General features: G+C 47.9%; 6 protein-coding genes across 6 annotated transcripts; 4 read left to right on the top strand and 2 right to left on the bottom strand.

Annotated features, from left to right (window-relative positions):
- Positions 1-486: 486 nt before the first annotated feature.
- LOC131887821 (zinc finger protein 236-like) lies at positions 487-3,672 on the top strand. Its single transcript, XM_059236537.1, has 3 exons — positions 487-1,592; positions 1,661-1,878; positions 1,950-3,672. The coding sequence occupies exons 1-3, from the start codon at positions 747-749 to the stop codon at positions 3,409-3,411; spliced, it is 2,526 nt and encodes an 841-aa protein (XP_059092520.1). The 5' UTR covers positions 487-746; the 3' UTR covers positions 3,412-3,672.
- An 85-nt stretch (positions 3,673-3,757) lies between these two features.
- Positions 3,758-8,079, top strand: LOC131887824 (uncharacterized). The gene has a single exon (XM_059236540.1). It carries the CDS (start codon positions 3,774-3,776, stop codon positions 5,772-5,774), a length of 2,001 nt encoding a protein of 666 aa, XP_059092523.1. The 5' UTR covers positions 3,758-3,773; the 3' UTR covers positions 5,775-8,079.
- A 494-nt stretch (positions 8,080-8,573) lies between these two features.
- On the top strand, positions 8,574-11,694 carry LOC131887825 (protein asteroid homolog 1-like). Its single transcript, XM_059236541.1, has 4 exons — positions 8,574-9,203; positions 9,288-9,396; positions 9,744-9,913; positions 10,008-11,694. The coding sequence occupies exons 1-4, from the start codon at positions 9,116-9,118 to the stop codon at positions 11,612-11,614; spliced, it is 1,974 nt and encodes a 657-aa protein (XP_059092524.1). The 5' UTR covers positions 8,574-9,115; the 3' UTR covers positions 11,615-11,694.
- Positions 11,615-13,121, bottom strand: LOC131887840 (ubiquitin-like protein 7). The gene is made up of 2 exons (XM_059236557.1): positions 12,450-13,121; positions 11,615-12,362 (listed from the first exon to the last, which is right to left on the bottom strand). The coding sequence occupies exons 1-2, from the start codon at positions 12,975-12,977 to the stop codon at positions 11,706-11,708; spliced, it is 1,185 nt and encodes a 394-aa protein (XP_059092540.1). The 5' UTR covers positions 12,978-13,121; the 3' UTR covers positions 11,615-11,705.
- Positions 13,122-13,652: 531 nt separating this feature from the next.
- LOC131887843 (replication factor C subunit 2-like) lies at positions 13,653-15,276 on the top strand. Its single transcript, XM_059236564.1, has 3 exons — positions 13,653-14,150; positions 14,232-15,029; positions 15,093-15,276. The coding sequence occupies exons 1-3, from the start codon at positions 13,985-13,987 to the stop codon at positions 15,182-15,184; spliced, it is 1,056 nt and encodes a 351-aa protein (XP_059092547.1). The 5' UTR covers positions 13,653-13,984; the 3' UTR covers positions 15,185-15,276.
- On the bottom strand, positions 15,203-19,284 carry LOC131887818 (myotubularin-related protein 3-like). The gene is made up of 3 exons (XM_059236533.1): positions 16,868-19,284; positions 15,963-16,798; positions 15,203-15,874 (listed from the first exon to the last, which is right to left on the bottom strand). The coding sequence occupies exons 1-3, from the start codon at positions 18,938-18,940 to the stop codon at positions 15,454-15,456; spliced, it is 3,330 nt and encodes a 1,109-aa protein (XP_059092516.1). The 5' UTR covers positions 18,941-19,284; the 3' UTR covers positions 15,203-15,453.
- Between the last annotated feature and the right edge of the window lie 108 nt (positions 19,285-19,392).

Genomic DNA, 19,392 nt, shown 5'->3' with positions numbered 1-19,392 from the left:
GTCACACTGCGACAAAGGTTGGCGTGATCGTGAGAGAGCGTTGCGAGTGGTGTGCATGCGCCAGCGAGCGTGCAGTGAATCGGGCGAATCCCTCATTCCCGGCCTGCCCTCCATGTGTGACAAGAATTTGCGCGGTGCTGCCTTTGCCCGAGAGTCGAGAGACCCGATTTTAAACCGCTATCTCGTGGGCCGGACTCTCTCAACCTGCCCAATATTCTAGCCCTTGAAAACATCAGCAGGCTACCCTCCGTCCTGCCGCGTTTCTGGCCGTCTCCTCGCCGTCGCTGACGCTCCTTGCCGCTCTTTTCCATTGCTAGAGAGCAGCAGGCAGTCATAGATGTCCAAGCGAGAGGCATACTCATTATTCCAGGGCAGTATTTGCTGGATCTAGCCAGCATGGCACAAAGGGCAAACGGGATACACCACTGCTGCTGAGGAGCCAGAGGCCCTTGGTCTACTCATCTAACAATGTAGCGTCGTGAACAACAGTAACAACAACAGTAACAACAACAGCAGCAGCTGGACCACTAGCCCCGACGGACGCCGCCGACGCCACTAGAGACTCCATTTTGAAGGCATCACGCCAACCGGAAAAATCGTCCCGCCTTGGCCCTCTGTGGATCATTCTCGTCAGGAGGGGGCGTGTCGGCACGCCATTCCGTTCCCAGTCCCCCGTTCCAGACGGTTGTTTTTTGTTGTGGGATCTCTTGGGACAGATTGCGTGATTTGAGCACGCAACACTCAAAATGTCGGATAGCGAAACCCCGAAGGCCACTCAGGCCGGCGAATCCGCACCCACTGAGGCCGCCGAGGTCAACGAGGCCGCCAATGCCGTAGCACCCGTGCCTGTGCGTCAATCCGCCCGATCCGCTGCTAAAGCCAAGGCCAAACTGGTCGAGATTGCCTCGGATTGGGCCGACAATGACGAAGAAGAGCGGGTAGTGACGGCTCAAACCACCGAGGCCGCAGACGTAGAGGTCGAGAGCCCATCGCCAGTGGATTCAGAAGCTCAAGATCACGATTCCAAGACACCCAAGATTAATGGGAAAAAAGGCGAGGAAGAAGGCTCCGAAAAGGCTGATGCCTCCCAGTCGGATGGAACGGAAGAAAGTTCAGCCTCAGGCCCAAAAGCCCCAGAAGAATGCGGGACCTCGAAACACAACGGTCAGCTCGAAGTGGTTCCACCCAGTCCGGTCAAAACACCCGCTTCAGCCTCGCCAGGAAAATCGAACAAGAAATCGAAGAAGGAAAGCTTTAAGTGGAACACGCCGGCCGACGAGTTTGCCGACGACGTCGGATCGGATGAAGAAGGAGATTATTACGACGATCCCGATAATAGCACGGACATTGTCATTCATTTGGGCCAAGATGCGGACAAGTACGAACTGGAGAAGAAATTTCAAATCAAAAGCGAAAACCCGGAAGACATTAAGCGTTTTGTGGAGCACTACAAGGCCTCGCTTAAGGTCAAAGAACAGCGAAATACCTCGAAGAAACCCGAGAGTAAGCAAAAGTACGAATGTCCCAAATGCAACAAAGTGTGGAATTGGCCTTGGGAATTACGTCGCCATGTTCTCACTCACTACAAAGAGGTAATTCAAATGGATCATAACATTGTCTGTACTCCAAATTAACCCAAATGTCGTTCTCCCTGTTATAGAAAGAGCGTCAACAAACCACAAACTACCGCTGCGAAGAATGCGGCCGAGGCTTTCAATGGAAGCGGGATTTGGCCCAACATCGACGCTTGCACACGGGCGATAAACTCTTGGTATGCTCGGTATGCGAAAAGAAGTTCACAACCCGTCAAGCGTTGCTTCATCACGTGGTGGTCCATACCGGAGAAAAGCCCTTTCAATGCGCACTTTGCGGTAATAGGTATGAACCATCTGTTCTTAATTGTCTGGTTCGTCCCGTAACTCATAATCAATGTCTTTCTTATCCCCAAGGTTTACCCAGCCAGCCAATTTGCGGACTCACATGAAGAAGAAACACGGGGGAGGCGGGATTGACGCCAACAAGTGCCCTCATTGCCAAGAACAATTTCAGAGTATTATTTCCGTTCATCAACACATCCTCGAAGACCATCAGAACATCGTGGCCGAGGACCGAGAAGAGCAACAAATGGAAAAGTTGAAGAGGGAACAAGAAAAGGCGGAGAAGCTCCGACAGAAAGAAGAGCGCAGGAAGCTGCGAGCTGAACGGAAGAAAGAAAAGATCGACTTTAACGACTTCCGATCAAGGGGATTGCAAGAGTGGGAAATCAATTACGAATTTTACATTGGCGAGGGGCTCGTGCGAGGAGTAGACTGGGATCGGACGCCAAGCAACGGCGAATTGGCGTGCGAGATTTGTGACCGTAAATTTGGTTGGCGTTATGAGGTCATGTTCCACAACCTTTGTCACATGGTGGACGAATTTGGCAATACCAAGAATCGCTTATGTCCCGAATGCGATACCTCGTTCAAGGTGCCCATCGGGTTAAAGCATCATCTCTTGTTGCACACGGGTGAGCTGCCTTTCCTCTGTCTGCATTGTTGGCGTTCCTTTTCATCGCACATCGACTTGAAGCTCCATATCAGGAAAGAACATCTCTTCCATTTGGAGCCGGAAAAGAAAGAAATCCCATCCAGTCGGAAGATGAAGATCAAGGCCGAACCGAAACGCCTCACCACTATCAAGGGACAAAAGCTGGAGGTCGACCCCTCGGGAGATGAGCAAGAGACCATGGAGTTGGTAATGGACAATCAGATGGACGAATCAAGCGAAGGCCAAACCATCTTGTTGGGCAGTGACGGCACCATTATGCACACGGGAGATCAAGACATGATAGTTGTCATTCAATCGGAAGACTTCGATCAAAACAATGGCTTAATCGTGGTAGACCCAAGCCAACTCCAGCAAGTCATGGGAAGCGACGGGATGCCTGTCACAGTTTTACAAACTCAAGATGGCATGATTTTCGGGCAAGATGGTAGTAAAGTAATGGTATCCGAGGCGGGCACTTCGATGGCCTTGCAGATGAGCAATGACGGTGAAGTCAATTCACCCAGTACTAGTAACACCACAACTTATGCCGTTCAAGGAGCGGATGGAAAGTTCTTTTTGCCGGATGGAACTCAAGTGGAGGCCGCTAATATATCCATCAAGGGCGAGGATGAAGGTCAACAAATTGTCGTATCTCAAACCAATGACTCTGGCTCTGGAGAGGAAGAAACAACTCATATCATCGTCTCGGATGCCGCTCCTACGACGGAGGCCGAATCTGCTGCCGACGAAAGCATCGCGGAAGACAGCATGGTCAGTGAAGCGGTCAGCCAAATGGATGAAGCGTCTCAGGGGGAAGCCGAATCTACAACTACGATGGTAGTGGTTGAGGAGGAAGAGGATCAGGCGCAGACTACCGCTTGAGTATTAAGAACCTTCTCGCGAACTGAACAGTATCCTGTCCTCACGCACGCACGCTCCAGTCTGTTGAAATCGTCACCTTGCTCATCCGTGCGTACCCAAGATAAAGAACAGATTCCAGGTGGCTATTCCGTTCTTGTCCTTCTTATTTGTCCCAAGAAAAGTTCACATTGGTATGACGGATCATTTTTGTGAATATGTTACATCGATACCTGTTGAATCAGTTACCGATGAATGAATGAATCATGTCCCTTATCTCTCTTATCTTTCTTATCGTTCATGGGTTATTCTCGGTTTATGAAATTAGCCTAGCCTCTTGAAAAGGGAGGATTCATTTGCGAAAGATTGATTCCGCTTTACACAAAATGTTGCTCGAAGCTGGATTGATTCTAAAATTTATCTCCCTTGCATCCTCATTCGAGATTATTGAGCGTTTTCCTCCCGGTGATCCCGAAGGCGATGCCGCACAAACTGTGAATTACCACGTTCAACGTGATTCTAAAGTGGAATTGAGTTGCACTGCATCTCAAGAGTTTAATTTGTGTCAATGGATGAATCCTAGCGGGGCGGACCCGTGTGGGATTGCCGCCCCGGATACTGAGAAGGTATGCCGTAAAAACGGAATTTCTGAACTGGAATTGTCGTGGACCGATCGAAAGAAATGTTCTTTGACCATTCACAACGTGAACCAAGCAGAAATGGGAGAATGGACTTGCCTCTTGCAAAAAAACAAAGAAAACTTACGTGCCACCACCGTGATCGTAGAGCTTAAAGCACCCGAAGTAGTGATAGACGGGCCACGAGATATTACGGTGTACGATGGGGAGCCAAAAGAATTTCAATGCACAGCCACGGGAACGCCAACACCCAAAAGTATATCTTGGTATATCGCTGGAAGAGACATACCGTTGACCGTTCTAGCCTCCGAAATCAAGGGCAATCAAATCGAAGAGCGAGTGAGCGCACTGGCCTCCATGAGTTGGAACGATGCTACATTAGCTTGCCACGCCGAGGTTGTAGACGATCAGGGTAAAGCCATCACAGGCTACGACGAAAGAAGACTTCAAGTCAGATCCATCGAGCAATCCAACTACAATGAGGAAGTACTGCGGATGGAGTCGTTCGAGATCGTCCAGCGTCATCCAGCCGGTGAACGTGGCACCACCCCTCAAACGATTCTCTCTTCAGATGCAGAGGTGACTTTTTCTTGCACCTCTAATCACCCATGGCATGTTTGCATGTGGAAATCGCCCATCTCAGATCAATCGTGTGGCATATTCGCCGACAATATTCTTGGAAAAGAATGCACCGCCATTTGGAACACCAAAGAGGTCGATTGGAAGATTCGAAAAACCTCTGATACCACATGTTCAATCACGGGAAAAGTGTCAATTGCCGATGAAGGGATGTGGAATTGTGACTTGCAGTCCAAGCCCGTGAGTTCTCAAAACAATATCCACAAAGATGATCAGCAATATTTTGAAGTCCTGCTCATCAAGACCCCGCAAATCTCAATCGAATTCCCTGAAGAATTCGAACTTCGGGATGGCGAAAGCCAACGGATCGTCGTTGACATCTCGGGAGCCTTCCCCAAACCCGAAGTCATATGGCGGTTGAACAACCAAGAATTCAAGCCCGTAATTGTAGATTCCACACCACCCACGATGAACAGCCGTGGTCTGTATTCTCTCAAGCAAGAAGTAGATTTTAAGGCCAAGAGTGACGACAACGGTCGAAGGCTCTTCTGCATTGTTCGCCAAGAAGATTCAGAGGGCAATGTCGAGGAACAGGTTTTTGAAGCTTTTCTCAATATTAAAGCCAAACCAATGCTCATGGCCACAGCTTCTCTGGGTCCCGGGATCATAGCCGCCATAGTGTCTGTAGCAGTGCTGATTCTCCTCATCATCATCCTTTTGTGCGTGTCTTGGCGAACGGGTAAGTTTTGCTTCCGGACCCGTCCCACACAGGTAAGGACGTTAGAAGAGGATGAAATGTTGCCCAAGCCAGATGAATCCAACCTAGGGGCAAATCACGAAACTTACGCTCAAGATGGGAAGATCACCTATGACGACGAAGGCGAAGGAAGTCCAGCAGGGTCTCTTTGTAGTCTCACTGTGGAAGCGCCCAAGCGGGATTGGAAAGATGCCACCAGACTCATGGGGTCAGAGTTTCAAAAGTTTGACGAGCCGACCCTAAATCATGACACATTCAACAGCTTTGCCACCAATCAGCCCGATGACCATGGAGAAAGTCAGGAGGGGCCGAATCCTGATGATCCCGTGATGCAACAAAATGACCACTTCACGGAAGGAAACGTGCATGGAACCCCCAAACGCATCCAATATGATTCAGAATCTGAGACGTGAAAAGGTCACGCACGACTGATTTAATCTTAACACATACATGGTATATATGTACGTCCTTCTTGGCATTAGCATCATTTTGAATGTTGCAGTAAAAGTTCCTAATTCGTTCTAATTTCAAAGATTTGTTTCGTGGTCTTGAACTATGGCTCTTCAATCAAGAAGCATCTCCTATTCGGACATTGTGAAATTGTTCGTTAAGCTATGATTCTGACTTAATTTGTATCTTCCCCCGTTTTCTGTACAACACATTAACAAGGTCTAATTCACAACAAAAAAATGGTATCCATCCCATTTCGAGTGGTTTGGTCGACCACATCCCATTGGTCGACCACAAAGAGCTTGATACAATTGTTTGCTATGAAGGAGGAAGGAGAGTGGCCCAGGCACGCCTCAAAAGCTAAATCATGTCGATAATGTATGGTTTATTGTGATGTAATTTCTTGTCAAATTTTAATATTCATCGACAAATAAACATTAAGTGAGAAATTCGAAAAATGCAAATCTGAAGCGAGAAATGCTCCAACACCTATTGAATAAGAATAAAGCAAAATAACCAAGGACCTTAAGAAAAAGGCAGTTCCACCAGTTGAGAAAACCACCTTTACTGTTGAAACCGAATGTCCTTGAGAAAATGATTTATAAACCGACTGGAAACAAATTCCTTTGTCAGGGTGTTCTTTGTTTGATCCATCCATGAATGAATAAGTAAAAATGTTTAATTTGTTGACTTGAACGAAGCCTTATTTTGTTATCTTTCGTTGCCGGGGATAAGCTAATCTTTAGTATTTCATATTTTTAGGGCTATGCACATGAAGCTCTCATTGGTTAGTCGAGGGCACGAGATTTTATTCGCCACAGAGATAAATGAAGAACCTTCCACAGATAAGCGAGATAAAGCAAGAGTTGTAAATGGACCAAAATGGGAAAGTTTTTGTTGTTATTAATCCTCGGCAACTGCATCCTGGGCTCGATTTCGTTGACCACCACCGTGGGCATTTTCGACGACAAAGGGAACCCCCAAAACATTGACGTTGATAGTTCCGTGTTTTTGGCCAATGTGAAGCCTCTGAAGTTCTTCTCCAAGGGAGATGAGAATTGGAACATGTGCACATGGACGATTCCTTTCCTTTCCAATGAGGCGTGTGTTTTCGTAGAACTAGATACGGCAGCTACCCATTGTCCAGCTCCTATGACAATTTACGAGGAAAATGGTCGGTGCATATTAGACACAGGAGGCCTGGATGATGAACAGATCGATGGCCAATGGGCTAGTGAAATTCGATCTACCGCAACCAATGCCAGTGACTGGGGACCGTTTAAAGTGAAGCCAATCATTGAGCCCAATCTTTCGCTCAATTTTGAAAGCGGCAGCCCAAACTTTGAGGTGGACCAGATGCTCGAGATCACTTGTACGGCTCGTACTGGACAGCCTAAACCACAACTACAATGGTTCCTCGACTATCAAAACGTGTCTAATAACGCCCCTCCCCAAGATGATTCGAATTGCGATGATTCCACCCAATGCTTGGTTTCGAGAACCTATTCCATTATGGGTTCGACTCAACTTGACGGATCTGTACTCAGATGCACAGCCCAACAAACTGACTTTCTGATGGAAACCGTCGAGACCAACGTGGACACTCCATTTCAATTGGGTCCCGACAACCGAAACGGGTTGGACACCTGGGTCATTGTGACCATTGTCTTAGGTTGTTTACTGGTCTTGCTTCTCATTATTTTACTGATACTCGCCCTATGCTTTGGATGGTGTTGCTTTGGCTGGGAAAACGATTTTGTGGAGCCTTATGAAGAGAAGGACAATTTAGGCTATTGTCAGGAGGAGCAAGAACCGTCGATGAGGCTCCGTTATGCTCAAACCGAGGAAGTAAAATTCCAAAAGACACACGATGTCTATCCTTTTTACCAGCCCGTACCATTACCATTGATGCGGAATGATTGGAACGATGCCGCTCTCGACGAGTTGAGAAACTATCGTTATGAAGGCCAAGGCCACCGTCGCGGAAGTGCAGCCGATTCGTTGTCATCTTTGGAGACCCTGCCCCACTATGATAATATCGATTTTGAGAAGTATTTCCGGCCTCTGGGGCCTCGCTTCGAGAAGCTAGCCAACTTGTACGACCGTCGTAAATCGGTATGGCCCGAGTATGATTCGGATTGGAGCCACATATCTGACATCCCCTTCGAGGAATCCGTCATATGAACAGTCAGTTTTGATCTAAGTCTACTATTTTTCGTAACCAACCAAATCCTAGAATAAATAGAGTGTAGAGTTACGTTTTCTAAACTTAAAGTGGTCGATATTTCAGGACTGTTACCTCATCATGGCTATACTTTGACGTGCGTATTGGCAAATCAAATGGGTATTTTTGGCCAAAATTTATCGCATGTAGATTAATGATTACTAAATACAACCTATTGGGCCACGATTTGAAAAACGACAAAAAAAATCTCGAACAAGTAAAAAGAGTTGTGTCTGAAAATTGACTCTAAAAGTCATTTTGCTGATTGCGAGTATTACTGATTGTCTGATGAAGGTATGCAAAATAATACAAAAAGTCAGAATGAAAGAAAGCATCAGTAATTTTCTAACTTATCAAGCTTGCATGTTAGTAGTCCGTGCACACATCAGTTGTGAACTTATGAAGCGTTCGAAAATTTGGCTCAATGTGTATACTCAAGATGAATTCATGAAAACAAACTACTTAACTACTTTCCTTTGAATGAGGTCTGTTTTAGTCTTACGTAAAGAGATGTAATCTATGAAGCATGGAGAAAAATGATTTATTCCATTTTCATTGTTGGTCATTGTAATACGTACGCAATTCCAAGGCATCCAGTGTTTTTCAGTTACTGGGAAAGAAACGCAAAGAACAAAGACCACTTAGCGATAAAAAAAAAGGAACGAGTAACGAGTCATTTGGGGTCTTTTTAGGTCTTTACAAGTACACCATTTTAAGATGCAATGGGTATACAGTTGGTTTTTCTAAAACAGGGATGATTTATTGTAATCTTGTTGCTTGTATCGTCGTTACTACCGTCCTGTCTAACATAACTATGGACGTATTGTATTTTTGGGGGCTTTTTTGTATTCGAGGTTTCGGTTGAATGGGGTGGCGAGTCTTTCCGAAGGAGCCTTCGACAATCACAACAACAGATATCAAAACAAGCATGACAGGATCTCAGTCAGTGTATCTTTAGTCTATGGTCAGGGCATGTACCAAAACTCAATCAAGGAAAGGAGGATTAGATGCTTAAGGTCGATTTTGATGCAGTGATTCGTTCGAAATCAGCCAGAAAAAAAATCAAACAACCAAGTGATCATGGGCGTCCGGGGCCTCTCCACCTTTCTTTTTGACGATGGCCAGTTTTTTAAGCGTTCTCGACTGGGTCAAGAAAAAGTGGTCATTGGTGAGGGAAGCTTTCGGTTATTAAGAATATGCACACTATTCCATGGAGCAACCAAGCTAAAACCCATGTCCTATCTCTTTGCAGATGGAAATAACCTTCGCTATGCACTATATGCGTCCACCAAAGGCTTAAATCCCTCTCTGGGAGGGGATTACCATAAGTATTATGAGACGGTCCGCCAACACTTTTTGACGTAAGATCGATTTCGAATTATTCTCCTTATTAGACACCTTCCTCTTCTCTTATTCTTCTCCACGTTGACCTTGAATCATATTAGAAAGACGGCTTGCACGCAGGCCTTTGATTTGACCTTCATTGGAGCATCAGATTCCTAAAAAGCCAAACACTTTTATCAAGATTATCTAGATATGATTGAAAGGACCTCACACAACACAAGTTCAAATGCAACTGAAGTTTGAAAATTCTCCTTCTCTTGGTTTGAATGTGAGTTCCAGAAGTCAACCTAGCCGAGTTGACAAGTAATGGGTGATCCAAGGATCGATCGAGTCCCAAATGTAACGACTGTTCATTTTTTGGCAGGATGCGCGAGTGTGGAATTCAACCTATTGTGATTATGGATGGTGCCTATGAGCCTTCTGGCATTAAGCGGGCCACAGTCTTGAAACGGATGCGTGATAAAGCTCGGTTGGCAGTCCAAACCAATACGGGTAATCAGAACCGCATCCGAGTGCTTCCATTGTTCGCTCTGGGTAAGTCCGAGAAAGATGCGTGTACAAGGACATGTTATGACGGCCTAGTCAAAACGTGCAATGGCCATTGATTTGATCGCTAAATCTGTTTCAGATGTGTTCTTGGGTGCATTGAAAGATCTGGACGTGGAGGTAATCCAGACCGAATTTGAGGCAGACGCCTTTATGGCATCCTACGCCTTTGAGGCGGGCTGTGCAGTCATCACGCAGGACTCGGATTTTTTCGTGTTTCCCGTCCGGATGATTCCGTTGGGCTCAATTGTCTGGAGTGCCGAGCAGGATGCCGATTCCGAAGCCAAGTATATGCCTTGTGAGGAGTTCAATCGAGAGAAATTCTTGACACACTATCAAATGGACCAAAGTCGATGCAATCTAATGGCTTCGATTTTAGGCAACGACTATTTGCCACCGTCCACGTTTCAGAACTTCTTCGCCCGGATTCCTTTGCCCAAATCCAAACGAATCTCACCCCGGATGAAGATCATCCGAGGGTTCCTACAATGGATAGCGAAGGAAAAGGACGTAGATGAGGCCATTCAAAAGATCCTGGTTTATTCTCCTCAGCGACGAAGAAGCTGGCAAGAGGCCAAGATCCGGGCATCTCTGGCCATGTACGGTGGTCAAGATATCCAATCCCGAGGTGATCCGACTAGCTTGCTATCCAAAGATGGCCAATCTCTACCTGTGTGTGTCTTGCAAGAATACAGACAAGCAAAATACTCCACCTCTGTTTTGGACATTTTTTGCAATGAGGAATTCTTCGTCTCGACATTAGTGGAGAACATTCACGAGGAGAGCTCTCATTTGTGCGCGCAAGAAGTTCTCTCTCTCATCTGTTCCATATTACTTCAAACCTGTGCCGCAGAGACCGTGGTCGTGTTTCTTCGGCAAAAGCAAGGAATGAAAGCCCAAAAATTGGATCTGACCAAGGATCCGAGCTTCAATTTGGAGACACTTCGGGGGTTGGATATTCCGAGGAAGATCGCATTCTTTCAGAGAAAACTTAATTTGAAAACAGTTCCGATGAAGTCTGGGAGTACTACGGGTGATTGCGTTTTATTTCAAATGGCTTTGAAGATTTGGTCGCGGAACACTCCAATTTATTCGACGGAACTGCATGCCCTATGTTTTTGGCTGATGATTCAACTGTCCTTAAATAGCTCAACACAACTGAATGCTTGGTTCAGTCTGAACGAACACAGTTCTCTCAATGAAGAAGAGAGAGACAAATTGAATAAACTTTTCCAACGATTTGCTCGCACCAACCTTGAGATGAAGTCCAAGGCACACAAATTTCCTTTGGATTTCGTGTACAAAACAAACCGCCTCCAAGCTGTGATGAAACATTTGGAAACTCTAGCCCAACTCGTGAAGTGGGACAGTGCCAAATTTTGCATGAATCAAATTTGGCACGGCACTCTGCTTTTCAACCTTCATCATGACTTGGAAGAATACCGTGACGTGGACAATCGCGTTCAAGCTCTACTTAGTTTCGACCCGACCCTTTGGCAGGTTTACCAATATCTGCACGCAATTCTGGTTCCACTGGTTGACCTGACCTCAAATGCCGGGAATAAGAATAAAGGGAAGCGGATTCCCAAGAACAAAAGAGGCACACCAATGAGTGGGGACACTTTGGATGCCAATAACCTATTCGCCTTGCTATCTCTTGAAAAGGAGAATGATAACCTTCCAGTATGATCCATTTCAATGTGGGGTCGATTTATTTGACTACCTTGAGAAGCAAATATATGATCATAAAAAGCCTTTTGTCATTATGCAACAACACTGGTTAGCTGGCTGCGTCGTCCTCGCCCAACCATCCGGAGAAGACGAGATCAATAGCCGCTTGAAGGTCGCCGCCCATTAGTTTGAGGGCCTTCTGGGCCAAGCCTTCGTCTACGATACCTAACTCTCGCATGGTGGCCACGTCTTTTTCAATTTGTTCGGGGCCGTAATCACTCGCCTCCATGGGTTCCGAAGCGGCGTTCAACGACGAGGACGACTGGTTCTGAGACAGCACTTGCCCCGATGCGGCCATAGCTTGCTCTAGGGCTTGACGAAAGCTATCCGATGTTATGGCCGGGCTCGACGGTGTAGGTCTCGAGGACGAAGGCATGGACGAGCCGGTCGAAGACCCAGGCGTGCTCTCCACGCCTAAGGAGTTGGGGAGTAATCCTCCGAGTGCCCCGGCAGTGGTGTTACCGGTGGAAGCTCCGGCCGAGTTTTGAGCAGCCGCTATAGCCGCAGCCAATTGGTTAGGCGTGATAGCCGAGAACGAGCGATTACGTTGCAGATCCGAACCAAAGCCATCCTCCTCCATATCCTCGTCGTCATCAACGTCAGACATGTCGTCCAAGTGATACGAAAAGGGCGTGGGCAAGCTCTCACCATCCAATTGGGACGACTTGGAGGGTCGTTCCTCGTGCACTGCGGCTGCCAAGTTAACCTGTGGGTGGGTAAAAAACGGAATAAGAACATGAACTCAAGGACGTGGCCCACCCGGTGGAGAGGGCCCCTCTCGTTTGGATCTTACCATGGCCTCATGAAGGCTGGGGTGTTCTTGGGCCACTCGTTGCAGAATTTCCGGTTTCAAGAGCATCATGAGCATCTCGGGTTTGTTGAGAAAGGCCAAAGCCATGGGATCCTGGGCCAATCCGGGGCAAGCTCCGGCCAAGCTTTCGAGATTCTCGCGTTGGGTGAGTCGCTTAAGGGCCACATTTAAAGCTGGATTGCGAATGGCCATACCAAAGGCCACGAAGAAGCGCTTCATTTCCTCATCGCTCAGATCTTTGGGTCCCATGGGCTCCACGCTTGAGACCACGGGCGCTTTCAGGATGTAGATGGTGGCATTAGCCCGTAATCCAATTTGAGCCAGAGTTTGCTCGGGGGATTTCAAGAGAATCCCGCGGAACAAGAGCTGAATGGATTCGGGCCGGATTTGCGTGACAGTGGCCGCCTTTTGGACTAGTTCACCCACGGTGTTCACCTCCGACAGATTGAATCGCGTGCGGCGAGTCTCGAAGTCACCTTCCGTGGCGCGGGACACCAAGTTGAACGACATCTTTGAGGTTGAGAGTAACAAAGAGATGTTGATGTTGTTGAACTCGGGAAAGTGAAAACTGCCAAAGGGATTATGCACTTGTTACCTCCGATCGAGCAGAAGTCAAAAAACAAAGTGATGCCTTCGAGTTTGATCAGCGGACAATCTGGCCAGTTTTGCCAATCTTGAGTGACCTGAAGGGTCAGAAATTTCATTGGGAATGATCATATTATGCAAGGCGGCTGAAGTAAAAAAATATTATGAATTGCAATAAATATCAATGAGATTTGAAATCATTCATTTAGCCATGAATCACAATCAAAATTCATATAGCGTTTTCAAGGCCATGAGGTTAAATCAACTACAATTGAATGATATACTAATCGAAATTGTTTGATTATGTACTTCATGTCTGATCTTTGAAAGATTGGGCATAAAAATGGAAGCCAACATGGCAGTGAATTATTATTTATGCAATTCCATCTTATTTGAACTTCAAGCAACTTGGTTATGAAATGTTTTATTTTGTTAAAACTTTCCAGCCAGAAAACATCTGAGGTTTTGAAGATGGATAATTAACATTCTTTGATCTTACAACTAGCTAAGAACCTATCTTAAACATACCTATTATTGGACAAGTCATCAGTTCTCTCTGGCCTCCCTGTCGATCCTCATTTTGTTTCTCTTGTGAAAAGTCTCAGGGTGACGAAGCCGTGCCAAACTTAATAATTTTCTGTCATGTCACGGATTTCCATCGGTCCATTATTTGGCAGTCTATGCCAAAAAACGTGGAACCAAATCTAGACATGTAAATGGCTCGTTAAAGTTTCAGAAAATGAAATCGTCAGAGAAGCTCCTCGCTTCCCAATTACCGTCAGAATGAAACTTATAAAAGACGTTCTCAGTCATGCTCTAGCACTTCCTGTGTTGTTGACTTGGCGGGAAGCAAAGGTAAACGAAAATTAGCGCTTTGGGTTTGACGAAGAATCGAAACGATTTTCTAAAGAGGAACGACAAAGCCTTACGATATGTGCGACGACACGGTCACCGACACGGTCACCGACACGGTCACCGACACGCCCATGGACACAACGTCCATGAGCGAGGGCTCCTCGGGTCTGAAGAAAGAGAAGAATGTGCCTTGGATCGAGAAATATCGTCCCAAGACCTTCCAGGAAATTGTGGGAAATGAAGGTACACCCTATCAAGAAAATATGATGCTTGAGTATTGTTGTTAATGCTCCTCTTTTCTTGACCCGTTTTCTTGTGGCCCAGAAACTGTCTCACGTTTAGCTGTGTTCGCCCGTGACGGTAACGTGCCTAACATCATTATTGCGGGTCCACCTGGGGTAGGCAAAACTACCACTATTCTCTGCCTGGCCCGAATTCTCTTGGGAGCGGCTTTCAAAGACGCGGTCCTGGAGCTGAACGCTTCCAATGAGCGCGGTATTGATGTGGTGCGCAATCGCATCAAGATGTTCGCCCAACAAAAGGTGACGCTGCCGCGCGGCCGCCATAAGGTCATCATCCTGGACGAGGCCGATTCCATGACAGAAGCCGCCCAACAGGCCTTGAGGCGGACCATGGAGCTGTACAGTAACACCACGCGCTTTGCCCTGGCTTGCAATTCCTCCGAGAAGATCATCGAACCCATCCAATCGCGTTGCGCCATGTTGCGCTACAGCAAATTGAGCGACGCCCAAGTCTTGGCCAAGATCTTGGACGTGTGTGAGCGTGAAAAAATCGATTATCTGGACGACGGTCTGGAGGCTATCGTTTTTACGGCCCAGGGAGATATGAGACAGGCGCTGAACAATCTCCAATCGACCAAGGAGGGATTCGGCCTGGTGAAGGCGGCCAATGTGTTCAAAGTTTGCGACGAGCCACACCCGCTTCTGGTGAAAGATATGCTCACACATTGTACCCAAGGAGATTTGGACCAGGCCTACAAAGTGATGAGCCACTTATGGCGATTGGGATACTCGCCTGAGGACATTATTACGAACATATTTCGCGTGTGCAAGACCCATTCCATGGCAGAGTACCTGAAACTCGAATTTATCAAGGAGATCGGTAAGGTGACATGAATTATTGGTGCGAGGTCAGATTGCTAAAACGGTATTTGATCTGGTTTAGGCTTGCAACACATGAAAATCGTCAACGGCAGCACATCGCTACTCCAAATGGCTGGTCTACTGGCCCGATTATGCCTCAAGTGCCAAGCCTGAGGAAACGAAACGGAAGGGTCCCAGACAAATATATTTTTTATTATCCTTCTTTTTTCCACTAGCCATGTAATAAAGATTTAGTATTATCTCAATTTCCAAACATTCAAAATGCTATCAAACGGGTAAATTCGTTCCTCTGCAACGTATGCTCCAAAATTTGCGCCACTTTGAATATCAATATTTCATCGTATTTTTTTCTTGCTGGCGCCACGTGATATAAATAAGGCAACACACGAACGAGCGGGTCATGCTCAAATCGTCCATCCCCATCACACGGTACCATTTTTGAATTCCTTTAATTCATGCTCGGCTTCCCGAGCCGTTTCCACAGTCAAATGGGCGTGTTCATCGCTATCAGCGTTGCAAAGGCCATTGGTGGAATTGTCCTTGCTCTGATCCTGGTGCTGCTGGTTGGCAGATGTGTTAACAGTATCACAATCGTAGAAAGCGCTGCCGGACCCATTTACCGCCTTTACCTCCGTTGGGGTCTTCTCTTTGCCTTCCTCCTCTTGATCCCTCTGAGTGCGATCTTGATCAATTACGGCAATACAATCATCACAGACCCGGACCGGTCGGTAGAGATGCTCCTCTGGCAAGGGGGCTTGGTTATCCGAACAATTATGACAAAACAGAAGTCCGCAGTTACGACAGTGATGCTTCCTCAATCCGGTCCAAAATTTGGTCTGACATCTATAGCGACAAAGAGGCGCGGTAAATCGTTAGAATGAACATACAATTTGGTACCTTTAGAGAGAATTGAAATGAAACTACAACTTGCCTCATGCAAAATTCAGAAGCATGATCAGGGACCCAGAGAACAGGTTTGGCTTCGTTTTCGTCCACGGCTTCCCAGGATGACACCTCGGAGGTGGTAGAGCTGGTTCTGATCTCCCCATTCCCATCCTCGTTACTTGACATTCGATCATAGCCGTTGAGGGGCGTATCTAACAAAAGGCTCTCTGACGCATTGAGCTCAGACAGCTTCCGAGCCGCATTCTTTTGCAAAAGTAAGGCCTGCTTCGACATCATCAAATCTCGACGAAGATCTTGCACTTCTTTGCGGTGCTGGTAGAAGATCTCATTCAGACGTTGCTGGACCATGTCTTTGTGGGTTGGTAATCCGTCGGTGTCAATCAGATCTTCCATTGAACGACTCAGAAACTCACAAGGAGCGCAAATGGACGCTTGGGCCATCAGCTCTTCCAATCCAGCGGTGGACTCGCTTTCTCGACGCCCCTCATTCTGGCTGGATCGAGGTCGCTTGAATTTTACCTCGTGTTCCTCCGATTCTGTTATTGTGGATTGACCCAAAGTGGAGATTTGTTGAGGGTTGGAAGTCGCGTTTGTTAACTGATTTGAACGACGATGATCCTCCTCCGGAACTAGAGTGTCCGTGGAGCTTTCAAAGCCATTTTTATGACACTTGTGAAATGAGCCATGAGCACGGTCTTTGCTATCGTCCTGATCGCCCTTCATTCCCACAGAGCCAGTGGTGAACGCCTCCAAAGAATTATCTTGGCTGGCAGTTGGGAGCGAATCATTCTCTGTGAGCAAAGGGGCATTGGCCGAACCACTCGCAAGGGTGGCATTATCCACATTGGGCATCACTGGAATCTAAACGAGGGAGATACTGGAAGTGGATTCGTCTGAACAGATTGCTCTTTGGTTGAGTAAGAAGCTTACCTTAAGCGAAGGCTTGTGTGGCCGATCCTCTTTCCTTCGTTCCTCACTATCGTCACGTGGTGCAGGTCCGCCCAAAGGACTGTAGGAATCGGACGAATCTGAAGATATCACACTGGACTTGGAGCTATGGTCTGACACGTTGCGAAGTTCTGACACGTAGACCTCCTTCCAGAGAAGAAGATCTCGGACCTCGGCTTTGGGCCAGAGGATCTCATCCCTTTTGGAGAAGAGCAGGTTCCTGAATTTGCGAGGATTTTGCCGGAGAAAGGTCCAAACCGAACGGGTTTGGGCCTGAACTTCGTACTTTTTCCTTTCCATCAAGGAATTGCACAGAAAGGTACCAAAAAGCTGCGAGTAGGTGTGACGGGCCAATTTGACCAAGAAACTGGTGTTGAACTCGAAATGACAAGGGTACTGCAGAAGCAATTGGTGAACACAATCCAACCATTGCAGGAAGATGGGACACCGCTCGTTGGGATCGGAATCGGCAAACGGATTGCCACATCGATCCGCCATCTTGTGGCCATAGTGCAGCCACTCCTTCTCCACGAGGACTTGGAAACCTTCGAAGGATCGATAGTAAGGATCCAGTAGGAGCTGAGTCAAAGATGTCAGTTGAGGGGTGCGGTCCCACCCATCTGAACAATGCACCAACACGGGTCGAGCCTCATTTTCCAGAGCTGACGCACACCGGACTGCCCCACGGAATAAGCTTGAGATTTGACTGAGCCAACGTGTGGCGTCCAGGGCTTGGAACCAGCTGGTTTGGTCCACACTCGAGCTACAAAGTGAGCGGAGTGCTTGAAAGCTTTTGCGAATGGTGTGGATGTTGGGCAAATTCATAAACACCACCTCGGAATTGGTGTAGTACTCCTCGCATTCCAAGCCTCCCCCACGCGCACGGTTGCCCAAGGCGGCCGCATAGGAGCGCGCATCTACGATGAGCACTTTGGATGCCTGGCCAAATTTCTGCGCCTCGCTGCTCAAATCCTTGATGGCTGAGTCTTCAGAGTCATTGGCATCGCCATTATTCAACGACGACGTCTCGATCACACTGCTCTCATTGGAGGATGTGCCTCGATCGTAGGCGCAAGCTTCGGCAATGCACCGAATCAGTTGCTCGTCTTCTTTCGAACGCCAACCCAACCAACCCACTTTGGGCTGGGAGGACCGGGCCAAGACCGCACCCGTGCCCACATGGCGCCAAACCACACTGGGTACACGACGGGCCAATCGAAATTCGGCCACTTGGCTCAAATCCGCATCGGATACGCTGTGCGGGATAAGCAGGCGTTCAGGGTAGGTGGAGCAGAGTTTGAAGTCCTCGTTGGCTTTAGTCACGCGCCAAGCCACTTGTTGATCGAAGCGCAAGCGGGCAATCTCGGATGAGAACCAGTCGTCGGGAATGGGCGGACTCACGGGCGGGGTATCCGGTCCATAGGCGCTCAAAGCACGTTGATGCACAAAGGCAAAGAGGGTTTGACTGTCGGCAGGGGCGTTTAAACACTCTTGAAGCAGTTGGATCCAGCTTTCAGCCATGGCATTATTTTCGAACGTGAGACACACATAACGGGCATCTTTGCCAAACACGTGCAGATAGAATAACTCGCGGAGTTCCACATAGTCAACTAGTCCCAAGGGCATGCTGACGAATGCACTCTCAGCCGCACCCACTGTGGCGCACAATCGGTAATCGGTTAGACAAATGAAACCGCCCTCCGTCAGCCGGGCCTCATGACGTACATTTTCTCCGGCCAACAAACGGAACGGCCCGGGTCGAGAACCAAAAAGGCCAGATCGCTGGGGCTGGCTAGGCTGGGGATCGTCATCCCTGGCCGGCAAGGGGCCCAAGGAACCCAAAGCCTCGGTCACGTGAGTCGACACGTCGTAGGAGCCATTCAAGATGGCGCCCGAACTCAGGGAGCCAGACGAAGATGACATGGAGCCCGTGGAAGAAGCCGCGGCCAATGAAGCCAACGAGGCCACACCATTCAACGTGTGCGACGAGCTGGAGGCTGGGCCCGGGGGGTGGGATACCAGCACGGTCGAATCCACCGAGGACAGGCTACTCATCCTGCAGTTATCGACGGCGATGGAGGGATGGGAGAGCAATGGTGGGGCTGGATAGGTGTGTGTGTGTGTGAGAGGCAGAGTAATGGGCGGTTTTTCCTGGGCGTATCTCACTCTCTCTCGGGGGTTGAGGAGTCGCTCTGGTGGCGTTCACTCGAGGGGTCGAATGCGGGTAATCCAAGCCCAGGCAACCAGGGGCGGGCACGTAGCCAGGATGACCCAAGAATCGGATGAATTTGGAGGCTTGTTCACAATTATGCTGAGATGTCTCCCTTGGTTGACTTGAATGCAATTCTCTCACTCACTCACTCACTCACTCACTTATTGTAGAACTCACTGTAACAGTCACTCAGTCAGCGAGTGGCCTGCTCAGGCCGCCAGAGCCAGTCTACTCAGTGTATCACCCGCCCGCTCCGCGCTCTATCCTCACTCAAGGCACGACAACAGCCTGCCTG

Source organism: Tigriopus californicus, chromosome 10 (genome assembly GCF_007210705.1).
Source record: "Tigriopus californicus strain San Diego chromosome 10, Tcal_SD_v2.1, whole genome shotgun sequence".
NCBI lineage: Eukaryota > Metazoa > Arthropoda > Copepoda > Harpacticoida > Harpacticidae > Tigriopus > Tigriopus californicus.
The sequence above is the reverse complement of the archived record's forward strand: the minus strand, read 5'-3'. Positions and strand labels throughout refer to the sequence as shown.

What these genes read in the sequence shown, in the direction of transcription:
- LOC131887821 (XM_059236537.1), top strand. Translation starts at nt 747, where the DNA reads ATGTCGGATAGCGAAACCCCGAAGGCCACTCAGGCCGGCGAATCCGCA. An exon ending in TTCTCACTCACTACAAAGAG is followed by an intron (nt 1,593 to 1,660) that starts GTAATTCAAATG and finishes TCCCTGTTATAG; the next exon opens with AAAGAGCGTCAACAAACCAC. An exon ending in TGCGCACTTTGCGGTAATAG is followed by an intron (nt 1,879 to 1,949) that starts GTATGAACCATC and finishes CTTATCCCCAAG; the next exon opens with GTTTACCCAGCCAGCCAATT.
- LOC131887825 (XM_059236541.1), top strand. Translation starts at nt 9,116, where the DNA reads ATGGGCGTCCGGGGCCTCTCCACCTTTCTTTTTGACGATGGCCAGTTT. An exon ending in TCAAGAAAAAGTGGTCATTG is followed by an intron (nt 9,204 to 9,287) that starts GTGAGGGAAGCT and finishes ATCTCTTTGCAG; the next exon opens with ATGGAAATAACCTTCGCTAT. An exon ending in GTCCGCCAACACTTTTTGAC is followed by an intron (nt 9,397 to 9,743) that starts GTAAGATCGATT and finishes ATTTTTTGGCAG; the next exon opens with GATGCGCGAGTGTGGAATTC.
- LOC131887818 (XM_059236533.1), bottom strand. Translation starts at nt 18,940, where the DNA reads ATGAGTAGCCTGTCCTCGGTGGATTCGACCGTGCTGGTATCCCACCCC. An exon ending in CACACAAGCCTTCGCTTAAG is followed by an intron (nt 16,799 to 16,867) that starts GTAAGCTTCTTA and finishes TCCCTCGTTTAG; the next exon opens with ATTCCAGTGATGCCCAATGT. An exon ending in GCTTCTGAATTTTGCATGAG is followed by an intron (nt 15,875 to 15,962) that starts GCAAGTTGTAGT and finishes TTGTCGCTATAG; the next exon opens with ATGTCAGACCAAATTTTGGA.
- LOC131887824 (XM_059236540.1), top strand. Translation starts at nt 3,774, where the DNA reads ATGTTGCTCGAAGCTGGATTGATTCTAAAATTTATCTCCCTTGCATCC.
- LOC131887843 (XM_059236564.1), top strand. Translation starts at nt 13,985, where the DNA reads ATGTGCGACGACACGGTCACCGACACGGTCACCGACACGGTCACCGAC. An exon ending in GGAAATTGTGGGAAATGAAG is followed by an intron (nt 14,151 to 14,231) that starts GTACACCCTATC and finishes CTTGTGGCCCAG; the next exon opens with AAACTGTCTCACGTTTAGCT. An exon ending in CGAATTTATCAAGGAGATCG is followed by an intron (nt 15,030 to 15,092) that starts GTAAGGTGACAT and finishes GATCTGGTTTAG; the next exon opens with GCTTGCAACACATGAAAATC.
- LOC131887840 (XM_059236557.1), bottom strand. Translation starts at nt 12,977, where the DNA reads ATGTCGTTCAACTTGGTGTCCCGCGCCACGGAAGGTGACTTCGAGACT. An exon ending in CCAGCCTTCATGAGGCCATG is followed by an intron (nt 12,363 to 12,449) that starts GTAAGATCCAAA and finishes ACCCACCCACAG; the next exon opens with GTTAACTTGGCAGCCGCAGT.